General features: G+C 49.6%; 1 protein-coding gene across 3 annotated transcripts in view; it reads right to left on the bottom strand.

Annotated features, from left to right (window-relative positions):
* Window positions 1–812: 812 nt before the first annotated feature.
* LIN52 (lin-52 DREAM MuvB core complex component) overlaps window positions 813–25731 on the bottom strand; it is a 162283-nt gene continuing 137364 nt past the window's right edge. For 2 of the 3 annotated variants that reach the window (XM_059373756.1, XM_059373757.1), the window contains one exon: window positions 813–954. In XM_059373756.1, coding sequence (XP_059229739.1) covers window positions 827–954 — 128 coding nt within the window. In that variant the 3' untranslated portion in view covers window positions 813–826. Of the gene's footprint in view, window positions 955–22019; window positions 24050–25731 lie in introns of those variants that run through there. The other variant, XM_059373759.1, reaches the window with a different exon arrangement.

The following is a 25731-nucleotide window of genomic DNA, read 5'->3' on the forward strand; positions in this document are numbered from 1 at the left end:
TGCCCAGACTCAGGCGGTGGGAGACAGACCCCTGTAGAGGCATGTCCCTCCTTGAGCAGCTGTGAGCTCCTTCAGGAAGGCTGGGGACTTTGAGTGTGGCCCCGAGCCTGTCAATATTAGGGGAGACGCACTGGTCCTTCCCACACAGCGTGTACCCCTTTGGGACCTTTGGTGTGAAAGCAGCAGCAGGGACTGCAGAGACAGCCCCAGGTGGGTCCGTCTGTCCATCCAACACTGTTGACAGAGAGCTGAAAAGTCTTGGCCTGGTCCTCAGGGAGCCCAGCACTGGGGAGAAAACCACAAGGTGTGACAAGCTCCCTTAATACCCATGGGGGCTTCTTGAGCGATCACTTATGGGCTAAGCACAGTTCAAAGTGCTTAATCCACCCATCTTATCCTCATAAAAACCCTATGAGGTAGGAAATTAAACACACCCATTCTACAGATGAGGGAACCAAAGCATAGAGAAATGAATCACGTGCTCAAGGTCACACAGTTCTAAGTGGTAGGCCTGCGATTCATACACAGGCAGTGTGACTCTGAGCCTGTCCTCTAAACCACTTTGCTCATTGTCTATCTGTCTTTATCTGGAACCATTTGTCTATGTATATTACTTCTCCACAAGTGACTTGCCTAGTTTTTTAAAAACAGAACCGTAGAGTGTTTTGAGAGCATAGAAAGGAACATTAAACCTAAGTGAGGGCAATCACAGGCGGCTTTTTGGAGGAGGCATCTTTATTTATTCAATGTTGTTGTTGAGCAACTGTTGTGTCCCCAGCACTGGTGAGGCCGAGATGAAAAAGCCATGGTTCCTGTCCTCTGGAGCTCACAAGCTGGGAGACGAATGCCTATAAGCAGATGTGCTAAGAGCGCTGAGAAAGCACAGGGCATTATGGGAGCCCTGGAGAGACGCCAAAGCAGGGGAGATCAGGGAGGGCTTCCTGGATGAGGTGCCTGTGAGCAGAGGGTGAAACAATGAATGGGAACTTCAGAGACATGCCTGCTTCACCAGGTCGGCATTCTGCTGAGCTAAAGGGGGCCCAGAGGCTCTGCTGGGCACTCACCCCTCTTCCTCTTGGCCAGACTCTCCTCTATGGAGCCTTTCTGGTGTAACCAACCCCAGTCTCTTCTCTGACTGCCTCTCCCAGGCAGGCCGACCCCCTTCTGGGGAGGTCTACGTCCCCCACTCTTATGTTTTCCTGGGAGGCAGGGCCTGAACACCAGACTCCTGACTGCCCAGGTACTATGCCTAGCAGGGGTCAGACTGGATCTGTCACTGTGGTCTTGGGAATGCCCAGAGGTTTGAGAGCAGCTGGAATTTAGAGCAAGAAGGGAGCCCAGAAACCACTCAAGCCCACTTTGAAGGAAGGAGGAAGGGGGGCCCAGGGAAGTAACAGCAACTGCCCAGGCCCCACAGCTGAGTTGGTACTCAAACTCCAGCCCTCAGCACCCTGATCTCCTCTCTGGGGTGGTCTGGCCCCACCGGGCCCAACTCTAACCCTTGCCCCCCAATGCCTGCCTAGTCTGATGGTGGCCAGGATAGTCTTCCCTGAATAACGATGGTATTGGCTCAGATTAAGGGCAACTAGCTGGCTCTTGGCTTTTCCTTTTTATATAACAACTAATCTCCTTCTAATCAGCCATTATTAAATTATATTCCGTTTTTAATTCATTCACAGATCACCGTTGGGACAGCTGGATGGATAATTGGGGAGAGATAATTTATGTAAATGAGGAACAGCAGAAGGTAGGGGAGAGGGAGGCTGAGGGCCAAAGGGGGCCCCCCTGGGCCCAGGCTGGGGAGGGGGCAGTGAGCTGGCCCAGGCTGGAAGTGGGTGACAGGGGCGCTGAGGGGATTGGGGCCTGTCATGGGACCTCAGGGCTCCTGCCTGATTAGATTGTCTATCAGCATCACTTTGAATGCTCCTGGCTAGTGGGGAGCCCACTACTTCCTGGGGGGGCAGTTCTCAGACCCATCAGCCCTCCTCATTGGAAGTGGATCCTGAGAAACAGTAAAACGTTCTGGAGAATTCCAGAGTCAGAGCTTCATTTGATTTCAGCTCCACCACTGTGTAGCGCGCTCTCTCTCACTCTTTTTAAAGATTTTATTTCTTTATTTGAGACAGAGAGGGAGAGAATCAGAAGCAGACTCTGTGAAGAGCACAGAGACCGACACAGGGCTCCACCTCACAACCGTGAGATCACGGTCTGAGCCGAAACTAGGAGTCAGTGGCTGAACCGACCTCGCCCCTCGGGAGCCCCCATGCAGCTGTCTCTACCCCTGAGTTTCCCGTCTGCTTCCTGAGGGGGAGTCGAGGCCTTGGAACCCCTGAGTTCTTGGTCTCGGTTCCCAGTGGAGCATGGGAAGGAGCAGAGTAAGAGCCCATACCTGGCCGGACTAGGGGTTCCGACCACCTCAGTGTGAGGACTCTGTGAGTCCAGGGCGCCCCCCGCTAACATGGGCCCCAGGCCATGAGGCTTCCTTCTGGAAACACAGACTAAATCTTCTTCCTTTATGTATCTGACCTGGCCGCCAGGCCGATAAAAGTTACCTCAGCCACGGGCCCCTCAGTGTGCTCCCTCTGGGCCAGGGGTTGCCCTCAACTCTTGCTACGTAGCGTCTCACATCAGCAGAAGACTGCATAAGGTGGGCGCTGCTGTCTCCGCTCTGCAGATGAAAATACCAGGGACCTCAGCTCTTCCCCGACGACATAACAGAAACTACAACAGAAGCCTGCTTAGAAGGAGACAGGAGGCTCTGAAAACCTGGGACCCCAGCTGGAGGCCATTTGGGGAAGGCGCCCTGGGGACAGGCAGACAGGGCAGGGCCAACAGGGGAGGCAGGTCGAGAAGGTTGGGCCTCTAGCCCTCCTGGCTGTTCTTTTGGGGCCCCCAGGAATTACTAGAGGGTAGACACAGGTGTCTGATGAGACTCGAGGGGGTGAGGACTGTGTGTATCTGGGCCTGGCGGGGGGCCAGTGAGTAGGGCCTTGGACCATTCCCAGAGGGAGGCAGAGGATTAAGGAGGGGTAGGGAGGGTGGTCCCAGAGGGTGGTCCCAGAGGGTCCCGCAGAGTAATGGGATTAGCCTTCAGGCAGTGAGTGAAAGTTATTAGCGTGTGGGGCCTCTGGCCTCCCACCGCAGGCTACAGCTGTCACCCACCCCAAGGAGAGAGTCACTAGCAGTGTCCCCCCCACCTTGAGGCAGGCTGGCACCCTCTGCCCCTGACAGGCTTTCCTGCTGCGATCATCTGTCAAGGGGCTGGCCTCCTAGCTTTAGCCTCCTGCCTAGGCCAGACAGTCTGGGCCACCCACACACAGTATAACGCGGCATTGCCCTGTGCCTCGGTTTCCCTGTCTGGATAGGAGGCTACAGCGAGGAAGGTTGAGACCTTGAGGGAGAACCTGTGAGGTACCCGACGGTCCCCACCAGACACCCTGGATTTCTGGCTCTGCCCTGCCTTAGCTGTGCCGCCCCCGGCTCGTCTGCTAGCCTCTCCGTGTCCTCATGTACACAAGGCGAGCGGTAGCGCCGCAGGGGAGGGTTGAGTCAGGGGGAGCCGTGCAGGTCCCTGGGCCAGGTTCAGGGACCTGAAGCTTGATGGCCACCCGAAGGTGTGGCCGGAACCTCGCGCAGCCGGAGGCGGTGGAGGGCGGGCGGCCCCTGGCTCCCTCTAGCGGTGACGGCGCGGAAGCCCCTCCAGGCCGGGTGGGCGGCGAGGCCCGGCAGCGTTCGTCCCCGGCATCAGCGTGGGGCTGGGGGGCGGGCAGCAAAGGTCCTAACCCCCCCCCCCCACCACCAACTGACCCCCGTGGTGAGAGCGGCCTGCCTTTAGCTTGCGTGCCGGCCTGTTAACCCCGGCTCACTCAGCCCGAAGCCCAGGCACGGGGGAGCGTTTGCCCAGGCTGGACTTGGGTTGCCCGGGAACCCGAGGGCCTTCTGTAACCAGGCACCAGTAGATTGCCTTCTGCAGCCTCAGTTGCCTCGCGGTAAGCGGGGCCAGGTTCGGCTGTTCGGCTGGAACCACCTTTTAACATGTAAAACAATTCAGAGTGGCTCAGGGCAGTCCTTTTCCTGCTCCAGTTTGAGCAGGAAACCTGCACAGTGACCCAACACTATTAGGCATTCAGTAAGGCTTTTACAGGAAGGAATACTTTCTTAACCTCAGCAACTATACAGGTATGTTTTGTTTTGTTTTGGAGATTTTATTTATTTCTCAGAGGTGGAGAGAGCACAAGCAGGGGTAGCAGCAGGCAGGGGGAGAAGCAGGCTCCCCGCTGGGCAAGAAGATTCACTCGGGGACTGGATCCCAGGACTCTGGGCAGAGGCTTAACTGTACCACCCAGGCGGCCCTAATTAATTAATTCGGTTTTAAAAACTGTTTATGTGGGGGCACCTGGCTCCATTGATGGAGTTCGTGACTCTTGATCTTGGGGTTGTGAGTTTGAGTGCCACGCTGGGTGTGTAGATTACTTAAAAATAAAATCTTTAGGGGCTCCTGGGTGGCTCAGTCAATTAAGCATCTGCCTTCAGCTCAGGTCTTGGTCCCAGGATCCTAGGATCGAGCCCCACTTCGGGCTCATTGCTTGGTGGGGTGTTTGCTTCTCCCTCTATCTCTGTCTGCTGTTCCCCCTGCTTGTGCTCTCTCTCTCTCTTGCTCACTCCCAGCCTCTCTCAACTAAAGAAATAAAATCTTTAAAAAAATAAAAATTTTTTAAATATAAAAAACAAAAACTGTGTATGCATTACCTATCTTGATAAACCTAAACATTAAACATAACACTATACCCAGGTATAGGGTACTCACTGATGCTTTCACCGGGCTCTGTACTGTTCATATAATAAAATCCAGCCCCCAACTCTGCGAGGGCGTCCCTCCAGTTGGGTGTTCTTGTGGCTCCATCAGAACCACTGGCCTGATGGTCTGTATAATGCCTTCCCCCTTCCCCCACAGGGGCTGGGACTCCTCTGACTATACTCTACCTGTGAGCCAGGTGCTTTGGATGGAGGATTCTGGGTGGGGTCCAGGCCCAGAGACCTAACTTACTGAAGTAACAAAGGACCACAAGGAGGTGGGGGCGTCATGGGATCTGGGGTAGGATGGTCCCAGAAAGACAGGACTGAGGCTTCTCTGCTGCTGCCTCCTGTGCCTGTAGCCTGGCTGCCTAGGCTCCTCCTTCACACAGCCCTGCCTCTCAGCTCCCAGTGCACATCTCCTCCCTCCCAGGCCTGGTGGAACTCTTCCTCTCAATTCCAAAATTTTCCAGAGGCATAAATAGGTCTGGGCTTAAAGCGAGCTCCTGCACGCTGGTACATGTCAGTATGTGACAGGGAGAAACAAAGTACATCCCCCAAATGTTTCACAGGCCTCGCCGTGTACTCAGCACTGGTTTGGGGGCTGTGTTGTGGGGGTGCCAGAGAGGAAGCGGGCCTCTCTTCTGAGAGGCAGGCTACAGAATGATGTGATTTCCGGGGTTTCAGGAAGGTCCCACTGCTCCAGATCCTTTCCTCTCCTTCTGGAGATCCAATCAATCAGCTTCGTTCAGTGAAACTCTGGGTCCAATCCCTGTGGAATTCAGCTCCCCTAAGACAGGTCAGAGTTTAGGCAAGTCTTCCCAGGGGTCCCCCAATCCCTACTAGAATGGCCCTTTTGAAGGCCTCTGAGATCCTGCTCTTGGTCCCCAGGCGGTAAGCATTTACTGAGGTTCCTTCCCGTACTCAGGAAAGAATCTCTATTTCCCAAACCCTCTATGTCCTTTGTATGCCTCTGGGCCTTCACATTTGCTGGTACCTCTGTCTAGAATACATTGCCTCTTTCAAGGCTCAACTCAAGCTTCCCTTTCCATGGGAGGCCTCACCTGCCCCGGCCCGGGTGGAGGTAGCATCCACCTGGTTACCCCTCCTCCCCATCCCCCCCTCTGGGCACAGACCTGGAAGTGGACAGGATTCAGAAGGATTGGCACCCACATCTGGCTTTGCCACTCCTGCCGGCATCCGCTAGGTACGTCACAATCCTAGCTCCCTTCTGCTCCTCTCATCACGCTCACATCTCCAGAGCGCGCCTTAGTGACTTGTCAGTGTTTATCCAACCATCTTCCCTTTACACGGCAAGCTTTAATTAGTAGGCACAATAAATGTTGGCTAAATGACTTAGTGATTTATCCAGGGAAGGGGAAGATGTTTCCAAGCTCAGAAGCAAGGCCAAGGACCTCTGTTGCCCCCAGAAGCAGGGAGAGGGAGTCCTGTGCCAGGGTCAAGGGAGGAGGTACAGATGAGAAATTGGGTGCGTTGATTTCATGGGATGATTGGAGTGGAATCAGGGCACAGAATCGATGGGTGTGGTGGCATTTGACCATTAGTGGGGGTGCACATCTAGCCAGCTGGTCCCCAGCCTCAACCTGTCCTGTGCTAAGCAGAGGGGGCACGCTATTCAACCTCTAGGACCACAGCTGGGGGCGTGAACTTGGTGCCTGGATGCACCCTTTTCTCTATGTCCTGCAGCCCCAAACCCAAGTAGGGAGGGGCCCTCGTTTGCTCTCTTCTTCCTGGTCACTAGTTAGAGACCTGTGGTTACCACACCTGGGGAGCTCTGGATGGCACCCAGGGCTGTGTGTGTGCATGCTCGAAGGTGTTGGGACATGAGGGGTGGAAAGCAGGATATGGCCAGGACACCCCAGCTTCTAGCACCCAGCACGTCCTCGGCATCCCACTGACCTTTATCAGGGGTGCACTGCAGGACCTGGGGACACATGGCGCCATTTGAATGGTTCTCTGATCAGGCACCCACCTACCCTCTTCAGTCACTCCTAAAAACCATTGAACACTTAACACAGGGCCAGTGTTTCACAGGCATCTTCTCACTTAATCTTCCTAAAGATCCAGTAAGGTCTCTTAAAAAATGATTCTCAACTTTTCTCAGAGATGAATCAAAGAAGTAAAGTCACTTCCTGGGGTCACCGAGCTCACGAGTGGCAAGGCCAGACTGGAAACCATTCTGCCTGCCCACACGGGCCTGAACTTCCAGGCAGGACCTGCCTCCAGCTCCCTGCTCTGTCCAGCTCCGAGCCCAGCTTCTGCCCCTTGCTCTACCCAACGCCGGGAGCTGACCTCCCCTTCACATGGCCTTCCTCGGCCTGGCCACAGTTTCCACCAACGGCTGTCCCACCTGTCTCCAGGCTCTGCACTCCCACTCGTAAGGCACAGTCCGCCCGCTGCCCAGGAGGTCCACAGGGTCCCCGGGGTGTAGGGACCATGGCGGGCGGAGGGCCCCCCGTGCCCCTGCACCAGGCGGGTAGCTAAGAGTGGTAGGGAGGCGGGTGTAGTGCACAGGGCTGATCCTAACCAAGTTTGCCAGCCCGGCTTTTCTCATGGCTCCCACACAATGCTCTGCTTTGTGCCCACCTGCCGATAATGCTTAATTAGGCGAGGAGTTGATTAATTTGAGGTAATTGACAGCTAATTAGAGGCCCACAGGCTCATTAACTTGACATCTTGTCTTCGTGAATTGGCTGAGTAGGGTCAGGTGACAGAAGCCGTTGCTTTCTCCCTCCCTAGCCCTGTGGACAAAGGTGAGCACCTGGGGGAGGGCTGGGCAGAGCCAGTGTACAGGTAGGGCAGTCCCAAGGCCAAGAACAGAGGAAACCAAGGCAGCGGAGGAGGAGGCATGTGCCCTGACCGTAGGAAGGAGGGAGTGAACAGGAACGGAGGGCTCCTGGCATGGGGGCGAAGGAAGGCACTGAAGCGAGGTAGGTAGCTGTTCATGGGGGGAACAGCTAGGACAAGGGGCAAGGGCAGAGAAGAGCGTGGGGAAGCCGACTGGTAATAAGCATCAGCTTTGAAGCGAGGCAGACCTGGGATTGACTCCCAGTTCCACTACTAACCAGCCAGGTGACCATGAATTAGTGAATCGCTGAGCCTCAGGCTACTCTTCTGTAAAATGGGAACAACGGTAGTTTCTACACCTCCTGAGACAGTGGTAAAGAGTATGTGAGACATGGAAGTCAGGGTTTTAGACCAGTCCCCGGGAGCCTGGTGAATGCCCAAGAAAGTTAACTACTGTGGGCAGCGGGAGGGAGGGACAAGAAGAAAAGGAAGGTGGGCGGGATGGGTTGCAGGAGGCACCGGAAGCCCTCTCCCCGGAGAAGCCAGCGCTAATTTGCAGGAAACCTGCAGGCCTGCAAACATCACGGCTGAGGGTGTGGGGAAAGAACTCACTGTTGCAACCACCTAAGGGGGACAATTCAGCATGTGACCTTTGACCAAGCAATTCCCTCCTTAGTCATCCATTCTACAGATATCTATGCACGGGCACAAGGATGCATTCAAGGGATTTGTCCATTACAGTGAAGTCTGTAGCAGCAGAAGACCAGAAAGAACCTAAATGTCCAACATAGCTAAATAAATTATGGTATATCCATACCCTGGGACCATAGGCTGCTATGCAATCTGTACATACCTATATGAACCAGACCCAAGAAGAATTAAGTGGGAGAAAAAGCAAGACCCCCCCAGTAGGACTGGGTGCAGCTCCCACAAGCTAGTGACTGAGAGTCAAGGGGATGGGGAGAGGTTTGTTTGTTTGTTTGTTTACAATATGCTTATTTTAAGGGGCGCCTGGGTGGCTCAGTGGGTTAAGCCGCTGCCTTTGGCTCAGGTCATGATCTCAGGGTCCTGGGATCGAGTCCCGCATTGGGCTCTCTGCTCAGCGGGGAGCCTGCTTCCCTCTCTCTCTCTCTCTGCCTGCCTCTCCATCTACTTGTGATTTCTCTCTGTCAAATAAATAAATAAAATCTTAAAAAAAAAAACAACAATATGCTTATTTTAAGTATGGTTTGTGGGATGCCTGGGTGCATTTGGTGCAGGTCATGATCCCAGGGTCCTGGGATCGAGTCCCACATCGGATTCCTTGATCAGCGGGGAACCTGCTTCTCAGTCTGCCTGCTCCTCCCCCTGTTCATGCTCTCTCTCTCTGACAAATAAATAAATAAATATTTAAAAAATATAAATATATCTATAAATAAGTAAATATGGTTTGTATTTATTGTCTTTTCAAAAAGCACTGTAAAATTAATTTCCCCCTAAATGAAACCTAACTTGAAATCTGAATTCATAAGGCAGGGTGGCTTTTTGGAGCTTGAGGGAGGAGTCCGATCCTCCTCACTTCCTTCCTCCTCTCCTCCAGAGGCTGTTCTAGAGGGTCTGGAGATCATCTAGAATTCAGTATTGTCCAACAGACTTTCTATGATGATGGAGATGTATGGAGTTCTGCCCTGTCCAATATGGTAGTCAGCAGCTATATGTGGCTACGGAGCACTTGAAATGTGGCTAGAGTAACGAGCAAAATTTTACATTTTATTTACTTTTAATTTAAATGTAATAGCTACATGTGTCTAATGGCTACATATTTGGATAGCACAGAAATCTCCCCAAGGGACTGAGCGCTGCCGTCCTAGCCTCCATCCACATAGCTCTTTGCTAGAAGTGGGGGGTAGGGATGGAACCTTCGAATGGTCCTGGGAAACTTGGTTAGAGAGGGAACTGGAGGTCTTTTCTGGCGGATTCAGAACTGAATTGGACAAAAGCAAGTCAGAGATACCAGGAGCTCACCTAGGATGCCAACTCTTTTGGGAAGGATCACCTAAAACCCAGGAGTCAAAGAGCACATCTGTAGCTTTGAGATCAGTCGTCTGCTCCAGGTGGGAGGAAATTAATATGACTGGAGGCCATGGATTCAGGCATCCCTTGGGCAGCTGTGCACCAATCACCTGTGAAATGTCAGCTCTGGAGGAACAGGGAAGCCAGACCAGGTCTGGGCCTTCGAGCAGCCTGTCTTGGGACTGAGTTCCCAGGGGAGGGGCAGATAGAGATTGATAATCCCTCACAAGACAGCCCAAGCATCAGGGTTTCTTGGCGTTCAGCTCACACCCCTTCCCCAGGCCAAGGTCACAGAGGGGAAGCACAGAACAGGGACCCTCCCCAGCCCTTAGCCTCGGTTGCTGGTGGAGGATGGAAAGTAGCTGCCAGAGGGACATATTGAATCTTCTCTATCCTTCCCTCTGACTCTTTAGTTTAGAAGCCAGGATGAGTTTGGGATGTTCTAGATTCTCCTGTGTTATTGCCACAGTCAACTCCATGGCATTGTGGGAGCTTTCCTTAAGTTTCCCTTTAGGGGCACAGAGGAACCGAAATTCACTTGTTTTAATGGAGGCATAGACAGCACCCAGTAGAACACAGAACTACAAAATGCACAGCTCGGTGGATGTTCTTGTTGTTGTTTATTTTTCAAAGATTCTATTTTTTTTTTAAAGATTGAGTTATTTATTTTAGAAAGTGAGCATGGGGAAGAGGGGCAGAGCGGGGAGAGGGAAACAGAGAGGGAATCTTAAGCAGACTCCCTGCTGAGCACCTGGTCAGATGTGGGGCTTGATCTCATGACCCTGAGACCACTCCCTGAGCCCTGAGTGGAAGCCACGAGTCAGATGCTCAACTCACTGAGCCCCCCAGGTGGCTCAGATTTTATTTTTAGGTAATCTCCATGCCCAGTATGGGGCTTGAACTCAGAACCCTGAGATCAAGAGTCGCACGCTCTACCAACTGAGCCGGCCAGGTGCCCCTTAATGGATGTTTCTACAGACGCTCATTTGCATATAGCCCTGTGTAACCACTACTCTGCTCACTATAGGAACTATTTCCTACCCTCTAGAAGTCTCCTCATACCCCTTCCCAGTCAGCACCCCAAGGTAACCACTATTCTGGCCTCTACCCCCCTACATGAGTTTTGCCCCTTCTAGAATCACACAGGTATGCCCTTGCATAACTGCCTGAATTCTCTCATTCTTGCTTGTGAGATTCACCCATGTTACTGTGTGACACACAGTAGTGTGTTTTTACTGTTGACATTCCAGTGTATAAATATATGACAATTTATTCATTCTCTTGTTGAACAGTTGGGCTTTTTGTCAATTTTTTACTCACATGAATAAAGTTGCTATCAACATTTTTTTTTCAAATTTTATTAATTAATTTATTTTAGAGAGAGTGAGAGTGAGGAAGATCACAGAGGGAGAGGGAGAGGGAGAAGCACATCGAGCAGGGAGCCCGATGCGGGGCTTAAACCCAGGACCCCTGGGATTGTAACCTGAGCCGAAGGCAGACGCTTAACCGACTGAGCCACCCAGGCATGTCTGCTATCCAAATTCTTGCACATGTCCTTTGGTGAGCGCCAGCACTCACTTCTGTTGGGGATATACCTAGAAATGGGATGAACAAAGACTATATATTCCTCAAGGTCAGGTAGACTTGGTGACTACGCATTCCTGGTAGGGAGGCTTTGAGGTAGGGGAGGGGAGTGAGTTTTGAGAGTCCTCTTGGGGAACCAATGCCCCCACTGGCTGTGGAGGGGACAGTGACTCCCATTAGAAAAGAAAGAGTTTGGGAGAGAGCCAAGCAAAGCCGCACAACATGGTTCTCAAATCGAGGCCATATGAGGGGGATGTTAGACGTGTGCTGCATGAGTGGAGGCAGAGAGGACAGCTGAGCACAGCAAAGCAGAAGCTTTTGTTTTGTAGGATGGAGCATGTAGAAGGGAGAAGCAAGAACTGAAGTTCTCTGCGGATTCTTGCTTATTTAACTTGCTCCATTTTGAAAATAAATTGAAGTTCTCCTCTCTCTTTCTTCCTTTATTTACATGACCAACAGAGTATCGAAGAATGGTTTTGGTAACCCAAATATCATGTTTGGCTTCCCAGAGGTGATAAGGCTCAGTATTTGTGCCTTGAACATGTCTAGCCCTGCAGAAGACAAGGTCCTTTCTAGCTGGTCTCTGGCAAGGGTAACCACTGTTCTGACTTCTGTCACCATAAATTAGTTTATGCCTGTTTCTGCACTTTGCTTATGTGGAATCTGACAGTTTATGTCAATATTCACTGAGCATTTCTCCACATCACTCGGCATCAGGGAAATACAAATCAAAATCACAATGAGATACCACCTCACACCAGTCAGAATGGCTAAAATTAACAAGTCAGGAAATGACAGATGCTGGCGAGGATGCAGAGAAAGGGGACCCCTCCTACGCTGCTGGTGGGAATGCAAGCTGGTGCAACCACTCTGGAAGACAGCATGGAGGTTCCTCAAAAAGTTGAAAATAGAGCTACCCTATGACCCAGCAATCGCACTGTTGGGTATTTACCCTAAAGATACAAATGTAGTGATCCGAAGGGACACGTGCACCCGAATGTTTATAGCAGCAATGTCCACAATAGCCAAACTATGGAAAGAACCTAGATGTCCATCAACAGATGAATTGATAAAGATGTGGAATATATATATATATATATATATATATATATATATATATATATATATAGTGGAATACTATGCAGCCATCAAAAGAAATAAAATCTTGCCATTTGCAACGATGTGGATGGAACTAGAGGGTATTATGCTTGGCGAAATAACTCAATCAGAGAAAGACAATTATCATATGATCTCCCTGATAGGAGGAAGTTGAGAGGCAACCTGGGGAGTTTGGGGGGTAGGAAAAGAATAAATGAAACAACTGGGATCAGGAGGGAGACAAACCATAAGAGATGCTTAATCTCACAAAACAAACTGAGGGTTGCGGAGGGAGGGCGGTAGGGAGAGGGGGGTGGGGTTATGGACATTGGGGAGGGTATGTGCTGTGGTGAGTGCTGTGAAGTGTGTAAACCTGGCGATTCACAGACCTGTACTCCTGGGGCTAATAATACATTATATGTTAGTAAGAAAATTAAAAAAAAATTCACTGAGCATTTATTATGTGTCAAACACACTGCTAAACTATCAAACAGCATCTCTTTGGATCCTTCCAACAATCCCCTTGACTGAAGAGAAAACGTTTCAACAAGGCCAGGATTACTATCTGAGGCCAGAAGACCATGAAGTAACAGAGCTTGGGTCCAGATTAGAGTGAACAACTGTCCCATCAGTGGGACTGTCCCTTGCCCTGGGTAATCCCTGAGTCCTAAGCAAACTGGATGGTTAGTTACTCTAATTCAGATCTGGATTGGACTCAAAAGCCAGGTTCCTTTCCTTTGGGTTAACATTTTATCCAACGGCGGCTGTGCTTTTAGCACAATCTAATGGGGAATGTTCTGTCTGAAAAAATGTGTGGTATCAGCATTTTATTTGGGTTTGTTTGTTTCCATGCCCAGTATGGAGCCCAATATGGGGCTTGAACTCACAATCCTGATACCCTGAAATCAAGAGTTGGGTGTTTAACCAACTGAACCACCCAGGTACGCCTTGTTTCTTTCTTTCTTGACTTTGTTTCATTTTATTTTTCATTTTTTAATGTTATTCTTTTCTTTTCTTTTTTAAGATTTTTACTTATTTATTTGTCAGGGAGAGACAGAGCACAAGCAGGGGGAGTGGCAAGCAGAGGGAGAGGGAGAAGCAGACTCTTTCCCGAGCAAGGAGCCCAATGAGGGACTTGATCCCAGGGTTCTGGGATTATGACCTGAGCCAAAGGCAGACACTTAAATGAATGAGCCACCCAGGGGCCCCTTGTTCCTTTCTTGGCTTTGTTTCATTTTAAAGAAAGATTTCTTCTTCTTTTTTTTTAAGATTTTATTTATTTGATAGAAAGAGAGAGATCACAAGTAGGCAGAGAGGCAGACAGAGAGAGAGGGGGAAGCAGGCTCCCCGCTGAGCAGAGAGCCCGATACGGGGCTCCATCCCAGGACCCTGAGATCGTGACCTGAGCCGAAGGCAGAGGCTTAACCCACTGAGCCACCCAGGCACCCTTTAAAGAAAGATTTCATTGAAAGTAGATCTGAGTAGGGTTAGAACAAAATGATTCCTATTAAAAGGGAATTCCGCCACTACCAACATATCAAACAAAGATTTATTCACATATACTGAAAAAGAATTTTAAGATAGTCCCTGACTTCAAGAAGTTTATCCTTTACTTGGAGAGTTAGGAGTAAAGCTTAGGGAATAAAATTACAGAGTAATAAATAGTAATAATCATCACCCACATGGTGCGCACCATGTCCTAGGGGGCTTACATATTCTATCTCATTTAATCGTCACCGTACAGCTGTGAGATATGCACTGCTGTTGTACCCATTTTAGACAAAGAAATCAGGGCTTGGTGAGGTTAAGTGATTTGCTTAAAAAATTCACTGATCTGTTCGCTTAATATTTGTATGCTTAATGCAAATGAATTAATACCTCCACACAATGTTTACTGAATGGGAAACCACTGAAGATGGGGGACATATTTCTTTCCCATAATTTTTTTTTTTTTTTTAATAATCTCTACACCCAACGTGGAGCTCAAACTCACAACTCCAAGATCAAGAGTCACGTGCTCTTACTAACTGAGCCAGCCAGGTGCCCCTCCCCTACTCCTGATGAGCTTATTTTCAATAATTTGGGGCAACATTTTAAAATAAATGTGTTTTGGCTTGTTTCATCTTCTCTCTTCAAGTCAAAATGCCATTTTTAGCTTCAATGGCTTGGATGCAAATAGGCATAGCTTGCGGCTGTGAAGCCAGAGTCCAGCCTTGTCCAGGGGCCCGGGCTGACCAAGGCCACAGGGCCACAGCCACCTGCCTGGCTCCAGTCTTCGGACTGTGGTCAGGCCCGCCAGGAATATACAGGGGATCTGTTCCCTGAGTCCTCAAGGCCAGCTCCTCCGTCTCCCCCCACCACACCCCAGACCCTATCCCTCACTCAACCGCCTGCCCCGCCACCCATCTCTGCTTTCCAGGTTCAGAGGCCTCCACCCAGAGGCACCTTCATCATTCCTGCCTGACACGTCGACTTTCATTTTCCCAAGACGAACCTCATTTGACAATCTCCTGCCCATATTTCTAAGCTCTCTGGGTCTCGCGGTGCTATTTCTCTGTCCTCTCTGGGGTTTGGGACACCAATCATCTGCAGGTTTCATTAGCATGCTGTTTCCCCCTGTCTTTCAGATCATTAATGAGGATGCGTAGGGAGCCACCCAACCTCACAGCCCCCACCACGCGCCCTCTCCTGGGCCCCCGCACGGCAGGAATCATTATCCTTCCTGGCGTGACAGGGTCAGAACCAAACCAATTTGCATCAATCTTTGGTGATGTTGTGAGGTGTCGCCTGTCCTGCCATCCTCGTGTTGTAACAACGGCTTCAGCTCTCTGTTCCAGCATGTTCCTCACTGCTCCGGGAGGGCGGCCCGGATCGTGGGGCTCCGGCGCTTCAGGCTGAAAGGCCCTGCGGGTCAGGCAGGCTTCAGGGCCGCGCGTGGCTGACATTTCCTCTTTGTCTCGCTATCCCGAGCTGGGCAGGAAGTAGCCCCTCTCTGGGCAACAGGACGGACAAGGACACATACACCGGTGACCCAGAGGAGGGAGCAGGGGTCTCAGGCACACCATTTTTCTTACTCATCATGACATCTATTTCTGTTGGAGGCCCTCCAAGACCTAGTTAGATCCCTGGGCCTGTAGACTCCAGTCGACGAGACCCATTTCTGGAGGATGGAATTCATTCTTCTGCATGATTCCATGTGAACCAGCCCCCGAGGCTCACATCTCTTTATCAGTTCCACGGCCCTGCTTCCCACCTTGCAGGGACCCTGACTACACACACACACGTGTTCCCAATAAAGGGGAGAACCACCCCCCCATGCACCCCTTGTGTCCCTCAGATCCCAGCTTGCACAGAAGGTACCTCACGTTCTTTCCCTCTGTCTGGCGCTCTGGGATGAAAACAGAGGAGTATCATTCCAGGCCGCCCTGACCCATGCCTACTCCTGACCCCAAGTTCCTCTATTTTTTTTTTTTTCCCCTTCCCTTCTCTCCTGGTTGGGAAGGGAAAACAAGCAGGAAGAAAGCAGCGAAGGAAGCTCTCACAGTACAACATCTGGAGGAATGTTTGGCTTGCCCCCGAGCTGGGGAAATTCATCCTTAAGAGTCAACATCAAAATTAGGTGAGATATAGCTTCCTATGGGGGCATGGACTGAGGAAAAAGAGCTATTTGGCAGCCCTAACTGAACATGTACTAAGAGAACATTTTTCTGTTCCTGAGCAAAGGCCCTGTGGCATGTGAGGAGGGCAGGGCCCTGGGAAGGAGCATGCTTAGGGCACAAGTCATTTCGTCCACACTTTACCTGATGGAGTAGGGTCTGGGGCAGGGCTGGATGCTCAGTGGGTGCTTGGTAAATACTTAGAGGTTTACAGATGGATAGACATGTTCATACACAAGAATGAATCTCATTACCATAAACAAATGTCACCGGTAAAGTCTGCACATGCGCACGCACACGTGCGTGGTACTAGGTTGGGCTGATCGGGCATTTTAAGCCCCATCTATATACTCAGCTCCAGAGGCTTCCCCCCCCATATGATGAATACAACACGTGATTCTGTAGGGAGTTTGGAAAATGTAGGAAAAAAGCAAAAATTACCACCCCCCCCCAATCCTCCAACCAGGCAGTAAGTACCGTTAACACCTTGGGTCTATTTCCTTATAATACCCTGCCCCCCCCCATATTGGACATCATGTCACATTTGTAATTTTACATCTTGCTATTTTATTTTTGCTTACCCTTATGACAAACTATTTCTTCCATGATATTGTAACCGTTTGCAAACATACTAACTGGCTGCATCACAGTTCACTATGTGAACGTACCATGATTTAATCAATAGTTCCAGGTACAAAGGACCAGTTGGCTTGAGGTAAGCAGCCCCGTGAGAAAAGCAAGGGATGAGGGTCTGCCGAGAAGGTGGAGGCAGGGGCGCCTGGGCGGCTCAGTAGGTTAAGCATCTGACTCTTTATTTTTGTCTCAGGTTATGATCTCAGGATCATGAGATTGTGTCCAGCCTGGGTTCTGCACTGACTGTGGAGCCTGCTTGGGATTCTCTCTGCCTCTCCTTCTGCGCCTCCCTCCCTCCCTCCCAAAAAAGGTGGAGGCAGTGACAGCAGAGACAAATGAGGGGAAAAGGAGGCCAAGGAAGATGTTCTCAGGAGTTTGCTTTCCCGATTCCTCAAAGACCTTTATGGTTCTGACCCCTACACAACCCTTGTGGCCCTACCCAGGGCTTTGCTGGTGGCTGCAGCCAATGCTTCTCATTTCCGCTCCGCCTAAAGTCACTGACTTTTCCAACCTGACTCTTCTCCGCTGCTCCTTTGTGTGAAGCCACTGGCTTGGGCCTGCTCTGCTCCTGGGGCTTGGCCGCATCCGGGAAAGCCCTGGGATGTGACCTTCAGCCCCGCTTGACCCTGAGGCCCTCGGGCTGCACAGGCAGGCCAGGCTGTTCCCCGCGGGCTCCTGGGGAGGACAAAGCCCGGAGGAGACTGCTGCGGGGGGAGTCCAGGCCCAAGTGATTCCTGCTTGGGCCTGGAAGGGGAGCATCTGGAAGAAGGATGGCGGGATTGGGGTAGGGGTGGGGTGGGGAGGGCTGGAGGACACAGCAAAACAGGGAAGAGCATCCCTGTGCAGTGACTGGAAGAGTGTGGATGCTCAGCAAATGGGAGGACCATCAAGACTAGGGAAGTCCAGCGAGCTGAGGCTTCTGCCAAGCTCAGTATCAGCTCAGAAACCGGCCACTGTCACCAAGAACACCTCTCCTTCCCTTGTTCGTGAGCAACAAAGAGTCAGCCATGATACTTGCTGAATGTCCACGCCAGCACAGGCTGCCCCGGAGGGTCGGAGGAGGAGGGCAGGGGTACCCAGGAAGCCGTCAGCTCTCGGCAAAGAGCGAGAGAAACTGCTTCTCTGCTTTACCCCTTCCAACTATTCTGGGGAACCGAAAGTTACTCTATTTTCTCTGTAAGAATTACCAATTTTTAACAAATGTGAGTATAATAATGAAATAATGCATTGAATCCATCTTAAAAGCTATATCCATCAAGCACTCATGTAGTGGGTAAGATAGGCCATGTGCTATTCTGAATACTTGCAAGTGCTAGTTTAATCTCCACAATGACCCTAGCAGTTCGACACTACTATTGGACCCACCCCATAAAGGGGTAAACCAAACAGACAGGTGAAGCGATTTTCTTCTGGTTACATGTCTAGCAGACAGCAAAAACAGGATTTGGATCCAGGCAATCTGACATCTGGGTCTATGCCCTTATCCATGATGCTTGCCTGCCTCTCTCTCTCTCTCTCTCTTTTTTCCCCTTTTTTTGAGGAGAGGGAGGGGCAGGAGGAGAAGGGGAAAGAGAATCTTAAGCAGGTTCCATGCCCAGTGCAGAGCCTGATGCAGGGCTCGATCTCACAAAAGCGCTGAGATCATGACCTGAGTTGAAACCAAGAATCGGGTGCTTAACTGAGCACCCCAGGCGCCCCTTGCCTGCCTCATAGGAAATGTCCCAAGGACACTATGGTTCAGAGAAGTGAATTGCATGACCACACACTGCCTCTCTCTCCAGATCCACACTCTTAACTGAGACTAGCAAGAAAGCTGTGCACACTGAGTGTCATGGTGTAGCTCTTCCAACAAATTCTTATTAAGCACGTATTATGTGGCAAGTACTATTCTAATCCCTGTTTATAGCCAAAGAAACCGTAAGAGACTGTACGAATTTGGTTCAGATTCTTTGACATCTCCCAAAAGTTATTTTAAAGGAAGTCAAACCTCATTGGTACTTCTGTGTGTCTCAGACAGGGAAGATGGAAAAACAAAGCATTCTTATTACTTGAGCTTTCTGGCTCCTTGGATTCCAGATAATTATTTTCTGGTATTGGAGGTCCCTTTCCAAAGCATCAAGTAGAGATCCAAACAGAAAGCAGAGAACAGGATAAGATGAAAATATGTGTGAGTCCAACTCAGCTCAGAGTTTGAGTTTAATTGCGATTCCACATGCCACTCTCCCCTGCATTCCTTTGTCCCTGGCTATGACCAAGTTCATGGCTGTGTCACCCCTAGTAATCCCAGTAATGGGCTGCAATCCTGAGGGAGCCGTGTCTTGTTTATTAAGTGGCCAACCTTTGAGCCACATGGAGTGTGGCCAGTGGTGGCTTCTTGCCCTAGCCATTGATGGGCCACTGCTCTGTTGAAAAAGACAGCGATCTTCCAGGAGAAGAGAGAATGGGGTAGAAAGCAAGGCTTGTGAGAGAGCCAGAGACCCAGAAGTGAATGGGTGCTGGAAGTGTTCCTTCTAAGTCACAGATTCTTTGAGTGTAGAATTCCCATGTGTGTGCCGCACGTTAGCTAGCCTCAAGTTCGTGGACTATGGTTGTATAGGGCTTCGGTGCAGGTCCAAGGATGGTGCCACGGTTGTAGCTGCCCACGATGCCCCCAGCGTGGACATGTAGGAGAAGAGACAAGGAGACCCGAAGGGGACAACTGGCCAGAAGTGGCAAATGAACGGGGTGAGGCAAATAGCAGAGAGTGGGTCTCTCCTGAGGTCCCAGAATTCTTAGGGCTTCAGGCAATGGGGCAGGCTGCACCCGGAGCTGTTCTCCCAACAAATGAATGGCCTCTTCCTTCTCTGCCCCCAGCCCCAGTGTCTGCCTTTTGGAGTTGGGGAGACATTGCCGCAGCTGCTTCGCTGTTTAGACACCCTGTCCCCTCACTGTGTTCCCCCCCCACCCTCGGGCATCTGTCCTCTGGTTAGAGTTGTGTGAAGCGGAAGACAATTTGGGGCTTATTAGTGTCCCAGGGAGACATGTAACTTGTGTTGCTGGGACCCAAACAGCAAGAGTCTTAGCGGCAAACTCCAGCCGAGAAAAGACTGAGGAATTGTCTCACCTAATTACAGGGAATGGCCCTCTTTGTGTTTGTGATTCGGTACGGTTGTCCGATCGCTTTTGATCGCTTTTCTCCATTTGCTGGCTCAGGCCATGCTGGAATTGTGCTAATTAGAAGAGAAATGGACAGAGTGATCCTGTCAGCCCTGGTTACTGGTGGGGACAAAGCGGAATATTATTCTGAGGCAGTGTTTTGTGAGGCCCTTCTTCCCACTCTCATTAGGAGGAAGGGGCCCACAGGAGGGGAAGGTTCCGAATGCCTGGCCTGGCTAATGGAGCATTGGGGTGTTCATGTGCTAATTAACAGGCTCTGCCAGCCCTTGTGCCAACCATGAGCCTCATGGTTGCACCTGGGGCCACCTGAAGCCCCCAAATGCCCCTGATCATGAAGGAAAACTGTGGGACAGAGAGTAGGAAGGCTGGTGGTCTCTTTAGGCAGAGTCGGGGACACAGCCCCCAAGGGCCAGAGAAGACTCAATAGAGGCTTAACAGTCAGTTAGAGGCCAGTCAGAACTTACAAACTCGGTTTGTAAACCACTGTTTGGGGTGGAGGCTCTAAGACTCTCTGGGGAAAGAGAAGCCCGTGCAGGGGCCATCTGGTTGGCACAAGACGAAGCAAACAGTAAATGGAGAACGTAACCAAATGGTAGGAGATGGATTTTGTGTAGAAGTTGAAAGCTGGTAAGGAATCATGTTGTCTGACCCCTGGGACCATCTACCTTGGCTCATCAGCCCATTTCCTCCCTTCCTGGTCTCTGCCTGTTTCTCTTTTTTGCGAGCCCTTAATCCTGGAGGAAGGAAACAGAAGGGCCCAGAGCATCCCCCCGGAAAGGAAATTTCTTGGTTTCATCACAAAGCTCCTATGGAAGTCCAAACACCCTTCAGAAACCGAAAAGGCAATGGATTGACTCACCAGCTCCATTTTCACGGCCCAGAAGGCAGGAGCTGCAGCTAGAGAACCACCAACGAGCAGCAGTTCCCAAGTGTCCAGTTAAAAAATATGATAAGTGGGCCACCAAAAGACACAGAAAAATTAACAATGGCATCTTGCTATTAATACAGTTAATAGCCTGTGAACTTTTGGTGTTCTGACAATGGAAGGAAGGCCAGGCGAATCGGTAGAGGCCAACCAAGAATCCAAGACACGGAAGAGAGCAAGAATCAACAAGACTGCTGGTGAGAAAAAGACTTGAATAAGAACCTGAAAATTGTCTCCGAAGCCCTGGTGCTATTCCTCTCAGCCAACAGATGCTTCTGTGAGGAAGGCACTCAGAATGGCAAAGGGAAGGCCCAAGAAACCTGTGGGCAAATCATATATAATTATTTATTGGAAAAATAATCTCTCAAGATTTAGAGCAGCGTGGTGATGACGCTGTCCCTGCGGAGGCAGCTGGCCGGCCGGGCTTTTCCAGGTCACAATCTACTGCCCACCCAGTTGTTTTCTTGGAAATTAGTGATGAGCCAATGGTGCCAAGCAACTGGGTTTCCTCACATGGAATGTTTCTCTGAAAGGGCATGAGGCTCTGCTCAAGGGCAGGTAAACTATCCGTGGGGGACAGTGATAGGACTAATCCTTGTTCTTCTCTAGTTCTAGAGCAGAGTCCAAAAGGAAGTCACACTAAGGATTTTGGTAGGCAGCAGAGAAACATTTGCTTCCATCATATTTAATTGGAAGTCTGCAAGCAAGTATGGACCCTTCCAGCTCAATCAGATGCGTAGGAGAGGAGCTCACAGTTCAGTGGGACGAGAGAGATGCACTCAGACCACTTAAATATAAGGTAGAGTTGGTAAAAGTCAGGACGGGATACGTACGTGTTGTAGGAATGCAGGGAGGAAGATTGTTTCCAGGTGGTTCATCAGGGGTTTGTAGGAAGGGTAGGTTTGATATGTGCAAAGAGACTCTCTAGACTCAGCGGCATGAGCAAAGGTACTTAAGTGAGAAAATGGAACTGTTCAGATTAACTGGAACAGATTCCATATACTGGAGAGGAGGGGTGATGAGGATTACATGCAGAGTGTTTTAAATGCCAGGATAAGAGACCCAGACTTTATTATTAGACACAAGGAGGTATTAAAGGTTTTTAAGTAATACTTCAGGGAGTTGAGCAGTAATGAGGTTGGATGGCCAGTAGAACAGACTGGAAGCTGGGAGACCAAGTAGTAGATGGTCATAAAGCCCCACACCACCCACTATGATATTAAAGGGAAAATAGCAGGTTATTTATCATTAGAGTTGTACTTTCCAATGAATGCAACTTGGCCCTTTGAGGAAAAGAAAAACTCATTCTCCTATGAAAGGGACATATTTATTATGACGACACAGAAACCATCAAGTACAAAGCACAGTCCTCTAACACCCTGAAGTACACACACATTACACATCCATTTATATTATCAATATAAAAATACATCATTAACATTTCTAAGGATGACAAATACAAAACCAATAAATATCGCAATTCTAAAACATCGACTTATGTTAAGTGCTGGTGAATAAGATGACAATAAAAGAAAGGCCAAAGCAGACCAGAAAACCAACTACACAGCCTTGGGTTACAGACCTGAGTTGGTTTTGGGGAGGTATCCTCATATTCTCCATGTATGTCTCAATTTCCCCAAACACTTAAAAGTGCCTGATGTCATCAACTCTCCAAAACCGAGCAAAGGAAAAACCTGACGTTGTGGCACTATTTTTTGCCCTTCCCTTCCCTCCTACTCCAACTGCATTTTGAGAAAAAGGAATGTCAATAATAGGCTAACTTAAAATCTATGCCTCCCCAGCCTAAATTTCTATATCGCATCCAGGCAGAATCTTTTCTTTCTCGCTTACCCATCCTTTGTGACTCGTGTTCAAGTTTTCTCCTTATCAATACGTAAAGTCACGTGGATGGCAAAAATGAGAGAAAAACCCAACATTAGTTCTAGCCTGGGAAACAAGGCACACATGTCAGAAATGGTTAGCAGATCAGCTATTTAACTGACGAGTGTGGCACCCTAGCACAGACACTCAGGACCAATAATTTAACCACAACTTTGCTTGTAACCAAACACCATCAGACAACCGCCATGTGGATGTTCTTTGCATGAAGATTAGGACGCATCATGTACTTCTCGAAACATCAGAGACTGGGGGCTGGCTTACAAGACAAAATATGGAGAACATGTGTAACCAATTTTACACATGGGTTAGGTTTTCAGGTTTTAACACAGAGACAGATAACTGGCAAAGAGCTCCACAGGAATTGCATTTAAGTCCGGAAATTCTTTTTTCCCGCGTGCACGCATGTGTGTATTTGTTACATTGATGAAATATCTGCTGTGAGAGGGGAGGGGGGGGGGGGGGGCAAAACACTGCCACCATTCCACAGCACGTTCCTTTCAGGTCAATTAGAGATTCTTGTTTTTAATCAAATGGGAACTCCTGTCAACAATCCCCTTCTCCTGCCTTTTTGGCCATACTGACTTTCTTGTGTGGGTCTTTAACCGATTCCTGGAACTCAGAAGTCCTTTCTTTCATCTTTAACTTGGTCTTGAGGTCTAGAACTCAGTGCAACCTTGCATGGGTCTTTCACTAGTTACTCCCAGGAGGGACTCGATACACAGGGATCCCCTTTCCTGGAGTCAGAACTGATGGTGGGGAATGAAAGGCACTGGGGCATGGGGACTATTGTGAGAGGTACAGAATTGTTAAAGCAGGTATACATGTCAAGAAGACTCTGGCTTCTCCAGCTGGGGATTCTTGGAACCCAATATATAATGGAGAGTTCACAGTCAGTTCACTGGTCTGTTTCAGAATCTAACTGTTCTCTGGTCTCCTCATACCATAAATACTTCCTAAGATATCAAGTACAAGCCAGAAGAACCCGTCCGCTCCACGTGCCACAGCTGACTTTGCCATCACTGAATCAAATCAGGTGTAAGATCCTGGGGCTCCTGCATCACTTTCTGAAATGATAGCGCAGAACTTTGACCTTTAAGAATGATGTGCTCTCTGGTGTCACCCACATCCAAGGCTGAGATGGTCAAAGTCTGGAAGCTGACTGAGTAACTGCACTCATCCTTCTGTTGAGACTCAACAGAGCAAATTCCTCTCTTGCCGCCGAATGTCCTCAGAGGTGCAGAGTGCCAGGAGCAGGGGGGAGAGTCAGTCCTGGAGGGGCACCCTCCGGCCTCTCACCGGGAAGCAGAGAGTTGCACATCGTCAGAGCTCCACTGGGAGGGAGGGCACGGTTCCAGTCCCCAGGACATCCCGTCCACAAGCAGCTGCTACTTCTTGGGTTTCTCCAGAATGTTGAGAAATTTCCCCCGTGTCATCTCTCTGGCTGCAATCACAGCAAATGGAAGATCAATGAAAACCCACAATCTGCATAAGAGATCTCAGGTAAATACGTTTTAAAAATGCAAACGAATTCACATTGTAAAAACAGTTGCTACCACTAAGACGGAATCACCACTAACCTCCAAAAAGAGGGAAAAACCAACCAACACTGACAACGAAGAAAACTGTAGGAAGCCAGCAACTGCCAGAAGGCCAACTGGGGAAGACTGTCATCCCCTCTGAACAAAATCCCCAGGGAATTCCCCCAAACCTCCCCCTCTCTCTCTCCAGAATATAACCAAATACTCATGTTTGCTATGTCACGGGGTTTGCTCTTGGGAGACTACAACCCAACCAAGATTAGAGTCTTCTCTGGGTTGGTTGCTAGTCTCTGGACATTTATAATCTCAGGTCAGAATCAGAGATCATTTACCCCATCTCTTGGCAGTGGAAGTCCCTGGATGCTGTAATGTAACAGGGTTTATATTCCCTCAGTGCAGCTCATCTGTGGATGGTGTAATAAAGTAGGGTTTATAGAGCTTTGGTCTTCTCTCTCTTGGCATTGTCAGTCCTTAGATATTTAATACAGCCAGGCAAGGTTTATGTGTCTTTCTCTGCCTTTCAGCACCATCAATCTTTGAATGCTGTGGTTACAAGAGGGTTTATACAGCTACTTTCCTACATATGAGGCTCCAAAATGAAAGTAAAACATTTCTCAATTACAAGGGCCACTCCAGAAGCCCACTGTTGCAGCTCTGCCGAGCAAACCTGCAGGAAGTGGATGTACTGTAACACCCCTTCATCCTCATGCCGACAAAATCATCTTCCCTGATCTCTTCAATAGATTTAACAGTGCTCAAAGTTTCCAACCGTTGGTCCCGGAGGCCAGGAGTCTCCTGATACTGGGCGGTGGGCTCACAGCAGGCTGCGCCTGTGGCCTCCTAAGAGTATGTCCCCATCCTGGCCAAAGAGTGAGATGGCTGGAGAGGCACCTTTAGAATGAGAAGGACCTTTGCCCCGCCTCCTGTGGCTTGACTCAAGTCCAGACCTGGTGCTAGATGAGTGGACTCCCCTCCCCCTCCCTAGTAGCTCCTGGTTCATTTGTACAACAGAGAACTACAATAATACAATAATACAAACTCCGTAACCACAGGGAAGGTTCTGGTACCTGCAGTCCATATATTCTTCACCTCTCACAAATTCTGGAGCTCCAACAAAGGGCAAGGAAATCCCACTAATTAGGAATGGAAGCTCCAGTGCTAAGTGCTTGCCACATGTGCCCCCAACCCCACCCGGGCTCAAATCAAAATGACTGTTCCTTTCCTTTGTGGATTTGCACCAAACCCTATACAGACAAAGTTCTGGTAAGACTTGCAGCTATCTGTTTATATACGTGTCTTCCTGACCTAAAGGGTAAGAACTGAGGGTAGAGGCTCATTATTCTTTCTATCACAAACACTAGAGGTAGTATCTGCTAAATAAATATTGGCTGGATGAATGATATTATACGAAAGGATTCCAAGCAGGAACACAATAATGTCTGTTGCCTTCCTTTACAGAGACACTAAGATCTATTAATGGCCCTAGGGGCTTCATTCTCTACATTGCTGGTGGTGGTTGTTTTTCCTAAATTTATCTTGCTTATTTGGCAAGAAAAAGAATTTCCTTTGATGAAAGTAATGCCAG

The sequence above is a fragment of the Mustela nigripes genome, chromosome 13 (genome assembly GCF_022355385.1).
Source record: "Mustela nigripes isolate SB6536 chromosome 13, MUSNIG.SB6536, whole genome shotgun sequence".
Classification (NCBI taxonomy): Eukaryota; Metazoa; Chordata; class Mammalia; order Carnivora; family Mustelidae; genus Mustela; species Mustela nigripes.